The sequence below is a fragment of the Acinonyx jubatus genome, chromosome B2 (genome assembly GCF_027475565.1).
Source record: "Acinonyx jubatus isolate Ajub_Pintada_27869175 chromosome B2, VMU_Ajub_asm_v1.0, whole genome shotgun sequence".
Lineage (NCBI taxonomy): Eukaryota > Metazoa > Chordata > Mammalia > Carnivora > Felidae > Acinonyx > Acinonyx jubatus.
The window spans coordinates 15,140,156-15,158,096 of record NC_069385.1 but is presented as its reverse complement, the minus strand read 5'-3'; the positions used below and the strand labels follow the sequence as shown (position 1 = coordinate 15,158,096).

General features: G+C 40.9%; 1 protein-coding gene across 12 annotated transcripts in view; it reads left to right on the top strand.

Moving 5' to 3' along the window:
• The window catches only part of ESR1 (estrogen receptor 1), a 417,733-nt gene that overhangs the window by 375,987 nt on the left and 23,805 nt on the right, over window positions 1-17,941 (top strand). For 11 of the 12 annotated variants that reach the window (XM_053222085.1, XM_053222082.1, XM_053222087.1 and 8 more), the window contains one exon: window positions 6,407-6,540. In XM_053222085.1, the coding sequence (XP_053078060.1) occupies window positions 6,407-6,540 (134 nt within the window). Of the gene's footprint in view, window positions 1-6,406; window positions 6,541-11,233; window positions 16,885-17,941 lie in introns of those variants that run through there. The other variant, XM_053222090.1, reaches the window with a different exon arrangement.

Here is a 17,941-nt window from a genome sequence, read left to right as displayed (position 1 = left end):
TTTTTGAGGAACCTTCACACTGTTTTCCAGAGTGGCTGCACCAGTTTGCATTCCCACCAACAGTACAAGAGGGTTCCCGTTTCTCCACATCCTGACCGTCTGTTGTTTCCCGAGTTGTTTGTTTTAGCCACTCTGACCAGTGTGAGGTGGTATCTCATGGTGGGTTTGATTTGTATTTCCCTGATGAGGAGCGACATTGAGCATCTTTTCATGTGCTTGTTGGCCATCTGGATGTCTTCTCTGGAAAATTTTCTATTCATGTCTTCTGCCCATTTCTTCACTGGATTGTTTCTCAGGTGTTGTGTTTGGTAAGTTCTTTATAGATTTTGGATACTAACCTTTTGTCTGATATACAAGTGCAGGTTTGATCTGCCTACGTGCATTAGGATTCTTTGTTTTGCATGTGGAAATAGGCTTTTGTTTCTATAAAGGATAAACTTCCGGGACATACCATAAGCAAATGTTCTTTCAAGTTCCTTCTCCCACTACTTAAGTGCAGATGGACCGCATCTAAAGACGGTAAAGTACAGAACAAGTTTCCCCACGAGGGGATTCTGAGGTGCTCTGAACAGGGATTGATGTAATGGGTGGAGGAGTTCATTGTCACAGCTGTCACATCTCACAGTGGGGGTCATGGGTTGGTCTGCTTGGTAAACTGCTGCTGATTTATGACTGATGTTGTGTTTCCTTTAAAAATAAATGTTGGTCCTTACCCTATGTGTTTCTCTGTCTCACGAGCAACTCATGGATTTAGCCTAATTTTCTCTTATTGTGGCAACTTTACCTCCAGATTCTTATAATCACCCATTTCTGGTGCTATTGATTCATCTGTCCCCTCTGAAATTGAGTTAAATGCTCTAGTCTGATTGGTTCCTTAAGGTTAGTAGACAGTATTTCAGCAGGACTTGGAAAATGAAGCCCTGACCCCAGCATGTAATGACTTCAGTGGACAATAAAGTGTTCCTTTGTGTTCGGCAGACAACAGGTGTCTGTCTAACCTTTAAAGTCCACATAGGTTTGTACCTGATCTGAAAGGGACACATCATCAGCTCACTAGCTCACATCACCAGCCTTTTCACCTGTGCCAGCAATGCTCATGGAGATTCATGCATGCCACACAACCAGGCAGTTATCTCCAAGAGGACAGCATTCTAGTGATATACCAGAAACATCTTCAGAGCCATCAAAGCACATATTTTAAATTTATTACACAAAGAGCAGAATCGCTGAAGTGTTTCAAACAAGCGAGTTTTTCCCATTGAAAGGACAGTGAGTTTATTCTTATAGAGGCATCAGCTTCGAGTTCTTCAAGACTCTTACAGCACTGCTTAGAAAATTGCAGCTTCACTGGATTGCATATCCCCCCAGGAGCCCTCAAAGTTAAGAAGCACTTTTGTTTGCGTGGAAGGTCAGCCCCAGGGTCTTCTTATCATAATGTTTCAATGCTTTATACTTAATGTCTGCTCCCTCCACATCCTCTATAGGAACACACACACACACACGCACGCACGCACGCACGCACGCACACACACACAGAACGAGAAAGGAATTGACAGCTGTGGGTCTGTGTCCTTGTTGGGGCTCTGGCTATGGTTCCTATGGTATGTGCAGAGCAAGCAGTGGACCTGGGCAGGTGAGAACTGCGGGTTAGAATTGACAGGATATCCGGTAAGAAGAGGCTGAGAGGGGTCCACTCTGGCAGGAGGGGATAAGAACGAGCATCGGGCGGGGAAAATGTGGGAGACTGTTGAGAAGGGACCAGAAGAAAGAGAACTGCTGGGGCTCCACTTTCTCAGTTTCTGCACTGAACTTTTGCTCACAGCAGGTGAGCACAGGCTCCCTCCCACACTGAGAGTTCCTCCCCTGCCGGCGCGCAGTCTGTTAAGTAAACAGAGACTTTATACCGAGAAAGGAACATTTCTCTATTTTGGCTGTGAGTTGTTATTTTTAAAGCTTCATCCTCCGAACATTTTCCCCTATCCTTGTTTATTTTTTCACTAGAAAGAAAATGTGCTGCTTATAAAAAAATTTTTTTTTGACTACGGGACAAGAAAAACTCCCTTCTAGTGTGCTGTCCCTCCTTAAGGCCAAGTCACCCTTTGGTTGTGACCACTATCTCATCCCCCTGTTTAGCAACACAGAGATTCCCCTCTGCTTCGATAGAGCTTCCACGAAGCCGGATATGGCAGTAAAACCAACATGCACTGTGGTAATTGTTTTCTGGATACTTGAGTCAAAAAGGCCAACCTCTCCCTTAACATCTGTGGCTGTATTTATCTGCATATATGATCGTAATAATTAAATATAGCTGCTACGATGTACCACATACCATGATATACCCTTTACATAAGACCCCACTTACCTTTACTGGAGAAGACTATGGCCATTTCTTCAGTATTGGTGGGGTTAAACTTGGGGGGGGGCTGCCATTAGTCGTAAGACTTTCTTTCTCTACCTTTTCTGGGGGAATGTATTCCATGGTCTTTCACCTTGTCTGTCTTGTCCCTTGTCCCTGTCCCTGGGACACCTTTATGAACAAGATCCATGTCTTTCTTCTCTGTACCCAAATGTCTAACACAAGGCCTGGTGTATAATGGGCCCTCGGTAAATCTTTTTGAATGAATTAAAGTAGAGCAAGAAAGAAAGACAAAGAAAATACTGTTGGAATTCTTCCTTCTGGTGGTAGGTAGTATGGTTTGACTTAACAGTTTTGAGTCCCAATTCCCTCATTTGGACAATGGCAAAAATAATAACCTTAGAGGGCAGTTGTAAAAAGTAAATGAATTTATTGAAAGTGCCTAGCATATTTCAACTCATATATAAAGAGATGGTTTGTCACATAAATGGTGTTAAAACTAACTAGTTGCCTGGGACAAATACTAAGCTGAGTCTTTGTCTCATGTCTTACACAAAGTAAATCCTAAGCAATTCACAGCTCTGTGAATATAATAAAATCAATTGAGTTGTATACTTTATTTTTTTTAATGCTTATTAATTTATTTTTGAGAGAGCGAGAGCACAAGTGGTGTAGGGATAGAGAGAGAAAGGGAGACCGAATCCAAAGTCAGCTGGACCAGGCTCTGAGCTGTCAACGCAGAGCCCAACGTCGACCTCCAACTCATGCACTGTGAGATCACAACCTGAGCCAAGGTTGGATGCTTAATTGTGCCACCGAGATGCACCTTCACATGAGTGAATGATATGACATGTGACTATACTTAAGTATGGTTGTTGCAAAAAATAAATCCCAGATGATGAAAGACTTAAAAAACATGGAGCTGTACTAGAAGGAAACATAAGATAATTTTTTATATGTTATTGGAAGGGAAATGACATTTTCAAGCAAGACCTACTTTTCTAAACAAGGTTGGTAAGTCAATTATGTAATAATTAAATATTTTGCAGACGAAAACACCAGAAAAAATAAAACAAAAGAAAAACATGACACACCATTAGAAAAGGATTGAACATACACAGAACAAAAGGCTAATTACTATAAGATATAAAGGGCACTTAAGAATCGATGTGAAAATGACTAATAACCTAACAGAAAAATATCAGCAAAGGATAAGAGCAGACCTTCCAGAAAAGGAGTTTAAACTGATATATTCTTCTAGCAAAAGCCTGTTGGTACACACTTTTTGGAAGCAATGATTGAACTATTTATCAATATTAAAAATGCATGAGTCCTCTGATCTAGCAATTCTACTTCTAGAAATTTTTCTATAGCTATTTGTACCTGTGTCTGAAGACAAACATAAGAATAGTTTTTGCATGAAATGTTTGTAATAGCAAAATACTTGAAGTCAAATGAAATGTCAACCAACAAAGAAGTGGTAAAAAAAAAAAAAGATAGTGCTTTGTTCAGTGAAAAACATATACTGTTAAAAACAGTTATGCAGCTGTTAAAAACAGTTGATGAAGAACTCCAAAACACGTTAATAAAAAATACAACGAGGTGGTGGACAATGTGCTTACTGTTCATGTTTTATATTATTATTTTTTCACAAATATATGTCTACATATGCATAGGATACTTTATTTTATTTTTTCAAATGTTTATTTTGAGAGAAAGAGAAAGAGAGTGCTCACAAGCAGGGGAGAGAGAGAGAGAGAGAGAGAGAGAGAGAGAGAGAGAGAATCCCAAGCAGGCTCTGTGCTGTCAGCACAGAACCTGAAGTGGGGCTTGATCTCATGAACCATGAGATCATGACCTGAGCCGAAATCAAGATTTGGACGCTTAACTCACTGAGCCACCCAGGTGCCCCAGCGTAGGATATTTTAAATTCTTCTTGTCCCCCTCAAAGACAACATGCCCCAAATCCAGCTTGTGAACAAAAACATGCACAGATTCCTGTCCTATGTATGATCTCATTTAATTTCTGCATCAACCGTATAAAAAAGATACTAATACTTTCTTTTTTAAATATTATATATTACAAACCTTCAGGTTTGCTCAATTAATAGTTGCAACTACTAATGTCAAACCCTCCATGCCAAGGCTCTGTTGTACAGGGAAAAAGCCTAAATTTCTTATAATGTAGGACATCCTTGGTCACCTGACCTTTTCCTGCTTCCCCAGATTAATCTCTTAGCTCTTTCATACCTCTAGCACACTGGTCTGTGTTCCTTCACTCTGGTCGTCCTTTCCATGTTTAAGACTCTCTTCCAGTGATGTTTCACACTCCTGTTGAGGAAAGCCTACATTTCTTAAACTATCAACTCAAATGCCGCCTATGGCAACATCAATGGTTCTCATCCAGCCACAGTTCCCAGCTATACTTTCTCCTGTATTTCAAAAGCACTTTATACAAGCTGTTAGACCCGACTATATTATTTTAAGGTTATGAGCATATTGAGAGCAGAGGCCCTCCTTTTATTCCCGTAACTAGCACAATGCCTATAATACAGTAGCAAATCAATAAACACTTAGAAAAATCACTTACCCGAATCTTAGTCATTTTTGATTACCCATAAGTTGAAGAAATATTTTTTAATTCTTTTTAAGTTCCAATTAGTCAGCAGAGTGTTACATTAGTTTCAGGTATATGATATAGTGATTCAACACTTGTGTACATCACCCAGTGCTCATCGTGACAGTGCACTCCTAAATCCCCATCACCTATTTTACCCGTCCCCCTCACCTGCCTCCCCTCTGGAAACCATCTGTTCACTATGGTTATGAGTCTGTTTCTTGGTTTGTCTCTTTTTTTTCCCTTTGCTTATTTGTTTTGTTTCTGAAATTCCACGTGTGTGTGAAATTACATGGTACTTGTCTTTCTCTGACTGACTTATTTCACTCAGCATTATACTGAGGGAATGTCAGTATAATTCATGTCACTTCATGCATGTTGCTGCAAATGGCTAGATTCCATTCTTTTTCATTGCTGAATAATATTCCATTGTTTATATGTACCATTTCTTTATCCATTCATCAACTGATGGACGCTTGGGCTGCTTCTATATCTTGGCTACTGTAAGTAATGCTGCTATAAAAATAGGGGTGCAAATAGCCCTTTGAATTAGTGCTTTTGAATTCTTTGGGTAAATGCCCAAAAGTGTAATTGTTAGATCTCAGGGCAGGCCTATTTTTAACTTACTGAGGAACCCCCATACTGCTCCCACAGAGGCTGCACCAGTTTGCAGTCCCATCAACAGTGCATGAGTGTTCCTTTTTCTATACATCCTCACCAACATCTATTGTTTCCTGTGTTGTTTGTTTTAGCTATGCTGATGGGTGTGAGGTGATATCTTGTAGTTTTGATTTGCATTTCTGTGAGGATGAGTGATGTGTATTTAGTATCTTCTCAGGTCTGTAGGTCATCTGTATGTCTTTGGAGAAATGTCTGTTCATGTCTTCTACCCATTTTTTAATTGTATTCGTTTTTTGGTTGTTGAATTTTATAAGTTCTTTATATTTATTGGATATGTCATTTGCAAATATCTTCGCCCATTCAGCAGGTTGTCCTTTAGTTCTGCTGATTGTTTCCTTTGCTGCGCAGAAGCTTTTATTTTGATGTAGTCCCACTAGTTTATTTTTGCTTTTGGTTCCCTTGCCTCAGGGGACCTATCTAGAAAACCAGTTGCTATGGCCGACATCAGAAAAGTTACTGCCTGTGTTCTCTTTGAAGAACTCTGTATTTAACATGGCATATTTTGGAATTGAACAGTATGTCTCTTCTAAGAATTTGAAATGAAATGTTTCATTGATGGAAAACCTTTTTTTGTTGGTTTTGCCATCTAGAATTCAAATGAATGTTCATGCTCCATGAAGAGAAGGGGCTGCAGTTTTTTGTGACAGATTTGGAGCCAGTAGATTTTTTTGAATGTGAACCTTATCATGGATTTGAAAGTTTATCTGTGCTTTAATACTTTTTTTTTCTTTTTATTTTCTGTGTCTTCATAGGAACCAGGGAAAATGTGTAGAGGGGATGGTGGAGATCTTTGACATGTTGCTGGCTACGTCATCTCGATTTCGCATGATGAATCTCCAGGGAGAGGAGTTCGTGTGTCTCAAATCCATCATTTTGCTTAATTCTGGTTAGTTGATAACATGGGGGAATTTAATGCTGGGTTACTGGAAGAAAGATTTACTTGTATTTTCTGCCAGATACAGGCTGCCTGTGACCAAGGCATAATATAATTTGAAAGAAACAACTGACGCACATTTAAAATAACCTGTTGTCATTGTAGACCCCTTAGGGAGGTGGAGCCTATCCTGGTCAAATCCGATGAATGAAGAACAAAAATTGGACGTTGAATCAAATGGACTTTTCGTTGAAATGTTTGCATCCTTTTACAGATACTGGGGATGTTTTTATTTTATTATTTCTATTCATATTTTAGGGTGGGTGTTTTTATTAAAATGGAACTGGTGTATAGGTACATCTGTTGATAGCTATATGTGTCAGAAAAGAAGTGGACCAAGTGACCAATATCAGTAAGGATCCAAGAAGGAAAGAGGCTTATTTGGGATTGACCGTGTTTCTGGTCAAAACTGATTAGGTGACAAATATAACTGGCTCAGAGATAGAAACACCTGCTCCTAAAACTGAGGCATGTGGAGTATGGTAAGGTGGTCCAGCTGAAAAGCAGTTCTCATTTGGTCTGTTGGTGTCCAAGTCAACTGTGTCCTCCTACTGATTCATTTGAGAAAACTTAGCTGAGAGCAGCATCTGGGTAGGGGATTTCTGGTTTGTTTTGTTTTTGTTCGCAGTAAGGTCGGCTGTTGTGTAAAGATATTCTCCAGGTCACCCAGATGGAAAGTATGGCTTAGCACCCTGTTCCTTCTGGCCCTCAGTATTTGGATTTAAGCGCTAGACATCCAGTCGGTAGGACCCAAAGCTCAACAATTGGGTGTCAGCCTCACAGTTTTAGCCTGGACCTTTACCCCTATCCCTGGTTCTGTTGATGCATCTGACCTCATTCTCACATAGAAACCATAGCTACTTTTAATCCCTAGGCCTGATTTGAATCCAGATGCAGTCTCCAATTTCCCAATAGCTGAACAGCAGTTTGTATCGATAACATATGTAGATGTTTTGTGTCTTCCTGATGAACGCTAACCCCTTTGCACCTCCCCTAGCCATTTTCCACTCCCCTTCCCCACCAGCGCTAGTCACCTGTATCCCTGTGTCGCTTAATGGTTACCACAGTAATCATTCCCACTTATCAACCGGTGAATGGAAATCTGTACTACTCCACGAGGCAAGGACTGAATTACAGAATGAAGTTACATGAACAATGATGTGATCCACACTAAGGAAGTGATTACCACTCCATTCAAGTTTCTGGTTCCACTCACATGCATTGTGCTTTTCATTTGAGTCATTTGTCCAGCGCATCGAAGGGGTCACATCCCACAATGGCTCTTTATTGGATGACAGTTCTGGGAGCAGTGCCACTCGTCTGCACAGCGCCAGGTCTTGAACCTGCTCCTTCTTCAGTGGAGGGCTGGCACACACTGACGCTTCCGTGTGGGCAATCTGGAAACTTCAGGGGAAACAGGCCTACCAAGGCCTGGGACTTCCCCCGCCCCACCCCCCTCCACACTTTTACCAGGAAATAATACTCCAGACAGGAAGTGAAAATTAGCCAGAGTTCTATAACCAACACAAGTAAATGCTCTGATCTTAGTAGCCAAAAATATTTCCTTCAAATCTGTGTGGCCTCTTCCTACATTACCGTTCTGTTCCTATGACAGGGTTTTGTTTTTTTTTAATATTACATATATATAAAAAAGGCAAGACTTTTGCTATGAAAATGTTGGATTCGTAGACCCAGGTGTTTTAAATCCCAGAGGAAAAAACTCGTCAGCCCTCACAAGAAAGTCTTTTGTTAAAGACTGGCCCCAGAATCTCAAAACATATTTCCCACCGCAGGATTGGCCCCTCCACCTGACTCTCCTCCCACTGGGTAAACTTTCCTACTCCATCCTGGTTCTTCTACTTATTTCTCAGGATCTTCTGTGAGCTTCCTTGCACTGATGGGTTGGAACACTATTTTGGAAACACAAAGCACTATATTTTGACAGGGTTTACAGCTGTCTTTCTCTTGAGACATCGGGGCGGCAACACGTCTTTTCTATCGAGGACGGCACTGCTGGCTCACAAGCAGTAACAAAACAGAAGCTGTCTCCCAACCTGTACAAAAGGGAAACCACTCTTTTTACTCCTGAAGTGAGCTATGTTTGGAAAAGCAGTTTCTGCTGCTGAGCACAGCTCCAAGTGTCTCATATTGTTCCTGAAAAACAGAATCAAAGAGGATACGACTTTAGCACAATGATAGGGTACTGGGAGATTTTTCAGAGTGAAAAAAGCAGTCAGTCATATGAGGGTTACCACAGTCCTAACAATCTTAGTCCACATTTGGAGGTATGGAGCTTTTGAAAAACTGATCCAATTCATGACTCCGATGCAGGGCACTTCTTCACTTGCCATGAGATAAAGAACAAAGTGACGTTCGTTCCAGGAATCTCTTGACAGAAGCTGGACAGGATTCAGGAAACCTGAGTGGGAAGATGGGAAACAAGACCTCAGTGTGTGGGGGGATCCTCGGGTTCTGTGTTGAGCCCCTGTCACCAAAGTCTGAGAGGGTGTGTTTTACATCGGCCTTGACTTTGGGGCAGAGGCCCAAGGGTAGTTGAAACGTTGTTCCGTGGCCTGCTAGGAATGACTTCCAGCAAGACTCAGGAGGGTCTCCCAAATGCCAGAATTCCCATGGGAAGCCCCCTTCACAGCTGTTTGGGAATGGGAGATACTCATCGTGATTTAATGGGAGATACTCATCATGATTTAAGAATAATTTATTACCTTGCTTACAAAAGCCTAGAATCATCCATAGGACAAACACTATCTTTCCACTCTCCACTAAAGGCCAGAGGCGTTCCTGGTTAATCCAGAGATGCCTTCGCAAAATCAATGCCAGCTTCAAGGCATTCTGAGAACTAGCTGGAACAGAACTCAAACAAGGGAGTGGAGCAGATGAGCTCAGGCAAAAAGGCTGAGAGGGAACAGTGGCGGGAGGCGGGGCTGGTGCTGCAGAAGGGGACCCTGGACAGGGAAGGGGTCATGTGTGCCTGTTTCCTGTATTCCCCCTACCCGGTGGGATTTCAGTCCTTCTTGATAATTCCAGTGTTTTTAATTCTTCCAGGCCCAGCTCAGACCTCATCTCATTCAGGAAATCTTGCTACCACCCAAGTCCATAATGAGCTTTCCTTCACTAGACTTAGTTCATTGAGCCAGCACCATACAACCTAGCAGTTGGTCAATGGTTGACTGATTTCATTCATTTGTTCAATAATTCAGACACTTTGTGCCAAATACACAAAAATGAATGTCATAGGTTTTTGGCTTATTTTTTTCTTCCAGTTTTTAAATTTAACTTAGATTGGTTCTTCATGCATGAGTATCCTGATTTCCCTATAAGCTATTTGTACTTTTTTTACATTCTTCACAGTCTCTAACCTGTGAACTGTTAACAGATGTTATACTGTCTAGTGCTTTAATAGATGCTTATTGACTGGACATGACCAGGGCGTTGTGGAAAGTTCCCATCTGTCACATGCTGGTTTTACTGTTATGAAACATATCATCCTTTTCAGATCCAGATAATATCAAACTATTAAATGGGAAAAATAATGTCCATTTCCTTGGGCTACTGTGAGCTAAGAGGGAAACTATATATACAATGTCTAATGCAGTTTTTGAAACACAGTAGACTTCCATCAGTGACAGCTGTCATCATCACTTGGGAATCTCTGGCTCAAAAGGAGCCAGCCCATGCCTTTTTTTCAATAGAATAAAGTGCTTTAGTTTAAAGGTTTCTCGCTAGGCTTAAAAAGTATGCAAGGACTCAAGGGTGGTAATAACAATAGAGACTGAGACTGTTCCCCTGACAGTTGGTTAATTGTACTGTTTAATTGTATTGAGAGAAGTTTTAGAGCAAGATTGATCTCATGGATGATGACTGATTGTTAATTGAACCTTAATACTGGCTGACCTTAATGAAAACTCTGCGGTGAGCCACGGACAAATCACAGTGAGCTCATTCATCTGTTCACTGTGTTTCTTCTCGTGCCCCTCCCCCCGCTACATGTGAGTCCCACAAACTCCTCAGAGTCCACTCCTGTTTGGATCACTACCCTTTTAGTGGGTGTTTTTCAAGACTCAGAGAAATTTGCAAGTCAAAGCCTAATATGTACAAATACACAATAAATCTTTGGTTTGGCCTTCAACATTCAACTGAATAATTCTTTATGCCCCTTTTCTGAACCTGTTACAGACCACAGTTCTTTATATTCCCCAGTAATTCCAAACAGTGTCACACACCTCACGCCCTGGTCACTTTATGCACCCAACAGACCACCAGACTCCAGCTCCCCTGTCCCCTGTGCCCCTCCTGAAATGTCTTATGCTACGGAAATATTGTATTACTGGTTATCGTTTCATCACAACTGTCTTCAGACACCGTTTCCCTTTCCACTGGTGGAGTAATAAAGAAGAGTAAAGGTAAGAACCAAAAAAAAAAAAAAAGAAAAGCAAACAGCAATGCAGGGTGAAAAGGAAAACAAAATACCAGAAAGAATTATGGCCACGTTTCTAAAGTGTGTACCCTGGTGTTCGTTTAGAGAAAAAAGGGATATGGAGTATTGAATTGGCATGGATACTTTAAGCATAAACATAAAAACGATGCGCTCTCTTGTCTGTCATCTAGTTCTGCTTCGTTAATATAGCGAGTGTTGTCATCTTGGTGCCTCGATGGAACCTCCAGTACTGAAGCTATGGCATCCATTTGCTCCATATGTGTTCACCAGAGGCCACGCTCTGGGCAGACAAGCATTTACTTCATGATCAATTATAACCAGCTCTCATCACAAAGAATATTTGCTCTGTCTAGAGCTGAATTCTTTGCACTGTTAATTATTAAACAATTATTTAGAGCAGTTATATTTTTAAGTGGGAAATAAGACAATGACTCAGAGTCCCTATATTTAGAGGAAAGAACATTTTAAAAACATATAGGCTATAAACAATGAGGATCATTAATTCTCAGTTGAAGGTTTCTGACAGGCACAGGCCTTTGAGATTGTGAATGGACACATTGTCAGCTATGCTATGCTGTTGTTGTCGCAGTGGAGAAGATTTGATTAAATTATCTCTTGAGTTCTTTGTAATGCCAAGCTTCTTCTACAGGGAGCCTTCCTATTGCTATGATTTTGAGATAAATGCCACTTCATAATTAAGTGGCTCATCAACTCCTTCTCCCTGGCTGACTAGATTCTATAGGCAGGCTACTCAACTCTTAGAGTCTTTCCCTGCTACTAACTTCTGGTGCGGCTTGAAACAAGACTTGTGTCTCCACTGATTTCCTTGGTGTGGCGTGGACTTTGTCTTTAGAGAGGCCTGGCATTCTAGACAAGCAACTCTGTCACTTAGGGGATGAAGGATGCCCTTTGATAAGCTGCTTCTCTATGAGAGGAATCTCTGTGTTCTTCTGAGCAGATAGATAACACATAAATTCCTGGCTGGAAATTCTGAGGTGGGATTTCACCCCTGCCATTTGGGGTTAAAAAATTGTGTTCTCATGACCAAAATATCCTTCTTGTGAATGGACAACCTTAGATCCCAGACCAGGTGGATTGGGTCCTGTATCATGTTACAGACACCTCTCAGAGCTTCTGTGGAACTGAGGAAGCCAGCCAACTTCTTGTAGCCTGGGAAAGACTTGGTTGGGGGAGTCCCAATATGCCTTTATGGGATGAGTCAAAATGCAGCAGCTGTTGGGAGACTGGAAATCCTTGCAGTGTTCCAATACGAGGAACAGTTTTACATTATATTCAGAACCTCAGGGAGGGACAGCTGCTTATCGTTTTATGCTCACAAGAGCCCCAACAAAGGGGGAAGCCATCTTCTGGGTCCCTGATTCAACCACCCGTTGGACCCACCTACTCCAGGGTCCAGAAATCAGTATTCTTAAGGCTGACCCACTTAAAAGGAAAAAAATGCCACAGACTCCCCTAATACTGATGCAAAATGTTCTTGTTCTTTGTATTATAATGCTGCTAAAATATGAATAATCATATTTATTATTTAAATGGACAACCAAGTATAAACTCCCTTTATAGCTCTCATATAAGTACAAAACCAAAATAAACTCACAAATGAAATACAAACTAAAAGACAAAGCGATGATAATGTTTTTTGCAGCAATTGAGTTGCTATTTATAACATGCTTGGGGTAGACCTCTGGTCTGCTGGTCTACCAAGCACTCTTGTGATGACTGCATTCCCCCACCTCTTTCCTGTGTTCAGAATGATCACAAAACCTCTGCTTGTGTGCAGCATGCTGTGACATCATCTGGCTTTGGCAGAACATGTTGGTTATGTATTTTGTTTGCTTCCATTCTGTATTTTATTTATCTGAGATACTTAAAATATAACTGTTGGATTTGAGGCAAGTGTACTGATGGAAAATGTGTTACTCAGGAAACAAAAATTATATGGATTATCTAGTTTGGTGAGTGTCAGTGCTTCACACATTTCAATCATCTGGGGGTCTTTTAAAAAACGTCTCTATGTTACAACCAGGGATTCTGATGTAATTGACTCAAATATAATTCAGGTTCATGAGTATTAGTACTGTGTAAAGCTCCCCACCAAGACTTCAGTCTCATCAGGTTTGAGAACCATTGATGTAAGTGATTCAGAACATTCTGATATTAATGTCTTAATGGTATTTCTTAGAGATGATTACAATGAAAGCACAAAATCCTAAAATTATAAGACAATTTAAAGACCTTGAAGAATAAATTTTTATTTCTCAGGAATATGTGAAACGTCGTTTGAACACTACCGGTATAGATGATGATATTTCACCTACATTAGAAGAGTCCTCTAGTGTATCATGAAACTAACCATTCTGCAGAGTGAGGAGGCAGCCGCTCGTGCTCGGAACTGTACATAAAAGTGAGTCAGAGCTGGGGCCACAGATAATAGACTCATTATTTCAACATCATGACATAAGGGCTGTGATGTAGATAAGCATGTGACAGGAGGATCCCCGCATGGGAACTGATAGGTCAGCTAAATCTTGAGGAGGAGCAGGACTTAGCTGGAGTCAGAAGCAAGACAAGGGGCAATGGCCTCACCATTCATCTAGCAGTGAGGATCTCATCAAGTCACTGGACTTCTCGTCGTTTGTTTCCTCAACCAGTAAAAAGAAAAAATAAACAGTTCTTCCAAACTTATGTGTTTGTTATGACAGAGCAAGGTAGCTTAAAAATATAAACATCATGTCATCATTACTAGTATAGTCTTTTTTTTTTTTTTCCAAAGGGAAACTATTAGGCAATCAAATATCCTACCAAGATTTTGGTGTCAAGATCTCCCTGTTCTAATCAAAGGACTAGAAGTACACTCAGGGCCTATATTTGGAAGGGCCTTAGGTGCCCTCCTTTCACCTTCATGCCCGGCCTCTAGTTTAAAAGTGTTTTGACACTTGAACTGAAGAAAACCATGAGAAAAATGACAATAAAATCCCACTAATATCTCGAGCTCACAAGTAAAATAAAATATTGTTTTTAATGGGTTTATCTTTCTCCACAAGGTGCTCATTGAATAAGTAAAACCATGATAGAATGTGTATGCTTCCTGAAACATTTCAATGGAATGTCGAACTGTCCTGTAAAGTTTTACTCTAAACCAAACATCCCTGCACTTGGTTGGAAGACCCACTTCTGGTCTAGCCTTCCACTCGTGGCCTTGTGGCTCCATACTCCTTCTCTGTTGGTGAAAGAAAGATGGGGAAACAGACTTCCTGCTGCAAGTTTCTGTCTTCCCATCTCCCTTCCCATGGGGCCCCTGAGCACAGCATTCCTTTAGCTTCCTCCAGCACTTTCCCCGAGAGGGCATGTGGCTACTTCTGTATGTTGAGGTAGATTCAGACCACCTCAGGCCTATTTTCTCTGAGTTTTTACTTTACATCTACTTTTTGGGTTTGAGTTTTCTTCTGGCATATAAGAAAGACATCAGTACCCCCATGGAACCAAATGATATCCATGGCTGTTATAAGCTATTATTTGTTAGCTTAACTACCATTTACTGAGTATTCACTACTTTCCAGGCATGTGCTAAGTGCTGGAAATACACAGTTGCCTTTAGTTGCCTTATCTGTAGTAGTTTTTACCCTGTGGTTTCCATGAAGTGAGGCACGTGGACTGCTCCCTGGCACCTAAGGACTGTTCTGTCAAGGTGACTCAGTGGTCATACCAATAATGATGGTAATAGCAGTGATTACTAAGGCAGTTCCTACCTCCAAGTCCTCATGGTCTAAAGACAGAGACAGATATAAAAAGAGAATTTATATTTCAAAAAATAAAGTTGTGATTATAAAACTTTATGTTCAGTTGAGGTCATTTAAGAATACAAAATACATTACTAAGGAAATCAACAACAACCCAAAGCCAACCAACCACCCGGACATTGCGATGTACCTCATTGCAATATAGTGGAAAGGGTAAGAGCAGGAGACTCTAGTTCCATGTTCAGATCCCCTTTCTGATACATCCTAGTTGTATGACTATGGACAGGTGTTGCTTACACCCTTTGTGCTTCTGTTTCCTGGTCCATGAAATGGAGCTCATAAAAGCACCTACCTGCTAATACGAGTTAGCTCTTAAAACAACGCCACTTAGACCGACACTCCATTTGTGTGAGGTAGTATTTTCTTTTCTTGACATACTGTGAATATAACCATATTTGTATTTATGCATTTTAATTAGTATTATACTCATGTACTTTCTTTAAAAATAAGATTTTAAATGGCTGCGTAATCATGCATGAGGATATAACATCATTAATTCCACAACCTGATGCTGTTCAACATTTAAGTGCTTTCTCTTTTTTGGTGTTATAAATTATGCTTGCTTTGCATTCTTTCATTACATCTTTTGCCTACATTTGCGTATGGTTTTGGATATTTGTAGAAGCAGAGTCGCTCGTAAAAGGCCATAAAAATTCTTATGGCTCTTGATACATGTTACCTACTGTTCCAGAAGGCTTTATCAAATTACACTTTTACATGAATGTAACCTTATCATGCAATGTGAGAGATAGAGGTGAGTGCAGACCACTGGCCAGTTGGAGAGAGCAGATAGCTTCCTCCCGCCCAGCTACTGCCCTCTTTTGTGAAAGACCCATAGTCAGCAATTTCTACGTAGGTCATATTATAAGCATCATGTTATGAACCTCCCAAGTTCACTCCTTATGAAGCAAATTATCACGTAGAGAATTTTGTTTATTTTGTTGTCTGTATAGATGCCTGTTGTGTTAAGTTTCAGGTTTGTGACTTATACAGACATTGTGCTGGGGAACTACTCTTCTTCCAAACTGTCAGGGTGCACAAAGAGCTGGCATTTTTGGTCTCACCTTCTGCCCTTGGTCCCTTCCACTGATTTTTTTAAAAGTGGTATTTATAAAAAGAAAGACACCAGATTGAATGGCTGGAAGTGTCCCTCCCTTCAAAACTCATCTAGGGAAAGAAACCTGGTGCCTCCAGTGGTTTCGTTTGCTCTGGATTCTGGGCCTTTGTGAGATTGGCATACCTTTCCTAGCCCATAATGAGTTTAGAAGAGGCAGCTTACCATGTGAACCCACTACGGCTCCAGACAGGCTATTCATTGGCTGCTGGTTCAAGAGTGCCCTGTCCAATGCTGTTGATGCCCCAAGGATGCCCCAAGTACAGGCTAGTTTCCAGATTCTCACAACTGGAAGCAGACAGATGCTGGGAAACCTGGTCCAGCTCAGAACAATAGTCAACCCTGAGGATGGCTACGCATGTGTGTCAGGAAGGGACTGGCAGGAGCAGTTTCTTTATTCTTTCAAGTTGGCATCAACAGCAATGATGAATTAACCCCGGAATGGAAAATTCATTTTCATCTTGACAGGTGAAGCATCTGCTCTTTTCCTTAGTATAGCAAACGTTACTCTTTGAGCGAGGTAACATAACCTTTACATTCAGTGAAAGCCAACACTCAGGGCCTTCTAGCAAAACCTTAATGCTGCGCTTTCTTTGCATTCCAACTTACAAGTCCTCTGGGGACAAAAAGCTAATCCTCGAAGCTGATCTTTTTTGCGCTTCGACATGTAGTTCGGGTTATTGATGATATGTCAGAAGCATTTCCCACTAGGAAAATTATTCTCAGGGGGCACCTGGGTGGTTCAGTCAGTTAAGTGTCCCACTCTTTGTTTCAGCTCACGTCACGATCTCACTGTTTGTGGGTTCGAGCCCCATACTGGGCTCTGTGCTGACAGCATGGAGACTGCTTGGGATTCTGTCTCCCTCTCTGTCTCTGCCCCTCCCCTGCTTGCTCTCTCTCTCTCTCTCTCTCTCTCTCTCTCTCAAAAATAAATAAACTCAGAAGCTTTAGTGGCAAATTTGTTAGTTTTACTTCTTGTCAAAATAGCAAGCCTTGAAGAGTTTCAGAAATGGGAACAGCCTTAGGGATGATAGAAATATTATGAAAAGAGTAATAAGTAATATCCCTACAGCAAGCTCCTTATTCCTTGGGATTTCCATTCACCAGCTGTGTTTCTCTCTCATCAGTCCAGGCATTGACAAAGCTCATGAAATAATAGAAATGAAAGGGGCTTTGATTTTGTATTTTTAATAACATTTTTCTCCACCAAATTATGAAAATCATGCATGCCCAACACAGGGAACTTGGAAAATACAGAAAAACCACCAAGAAAAATAATCTCCTAAGGAATCATAATTCCGCCACACAAAAGTCATCATTGTCAACGGTTTGTTGAAAGTTCTTAATTAAAGAGACTCTTAGAAGATGTATGTGTGCACAGTGTTCCTTCCTTTCTCCACACTGTCCTGCACAGTTCTGAAAAGCTGGATTGCTCCTAAGTCATTCCAGGAAAATGATTAGTTTTTTTCAAATATCTCTGGAGGTGAGTCCTTTGGCAATCATTTCTAGTTTTTTGCAAACCTTGCAGTTAAGAAACTCTTTGTGTAGCTTCTGAGCAGTGGACTGGGTGTGAAGGATGTTTGGGTTCTGGCTCCAGCTCTGACTGACAGGGTGATCCCAGGGAAGCCCAGCCTAGCTGCCCTGCCTAAAACCCCTCTCAGCTCTTTCTAGCATCTACTAGCCTGGTTCCCTAACCTCTTGGAGACTGTTTCCCAATGATTAAAAGTAACTGAAGTGGAGCAGGTTTGGGAGTTTTTTACATTAAAAACTTTTATTTTTGTTTATTTTTAATAGACTTTATTTTTTTGAGCAGTTGTACATTATAGAGCAGTTTAGAGCAAAACTGAGTGAGAGGTACAGAGATTTCTCCTCTTCCCACACTAACACTAACACCTACTATCAAAATCCTTCACCAGAACGTTTGATGTACCATTGATGAACCTGTATTACACACCATTATCACCC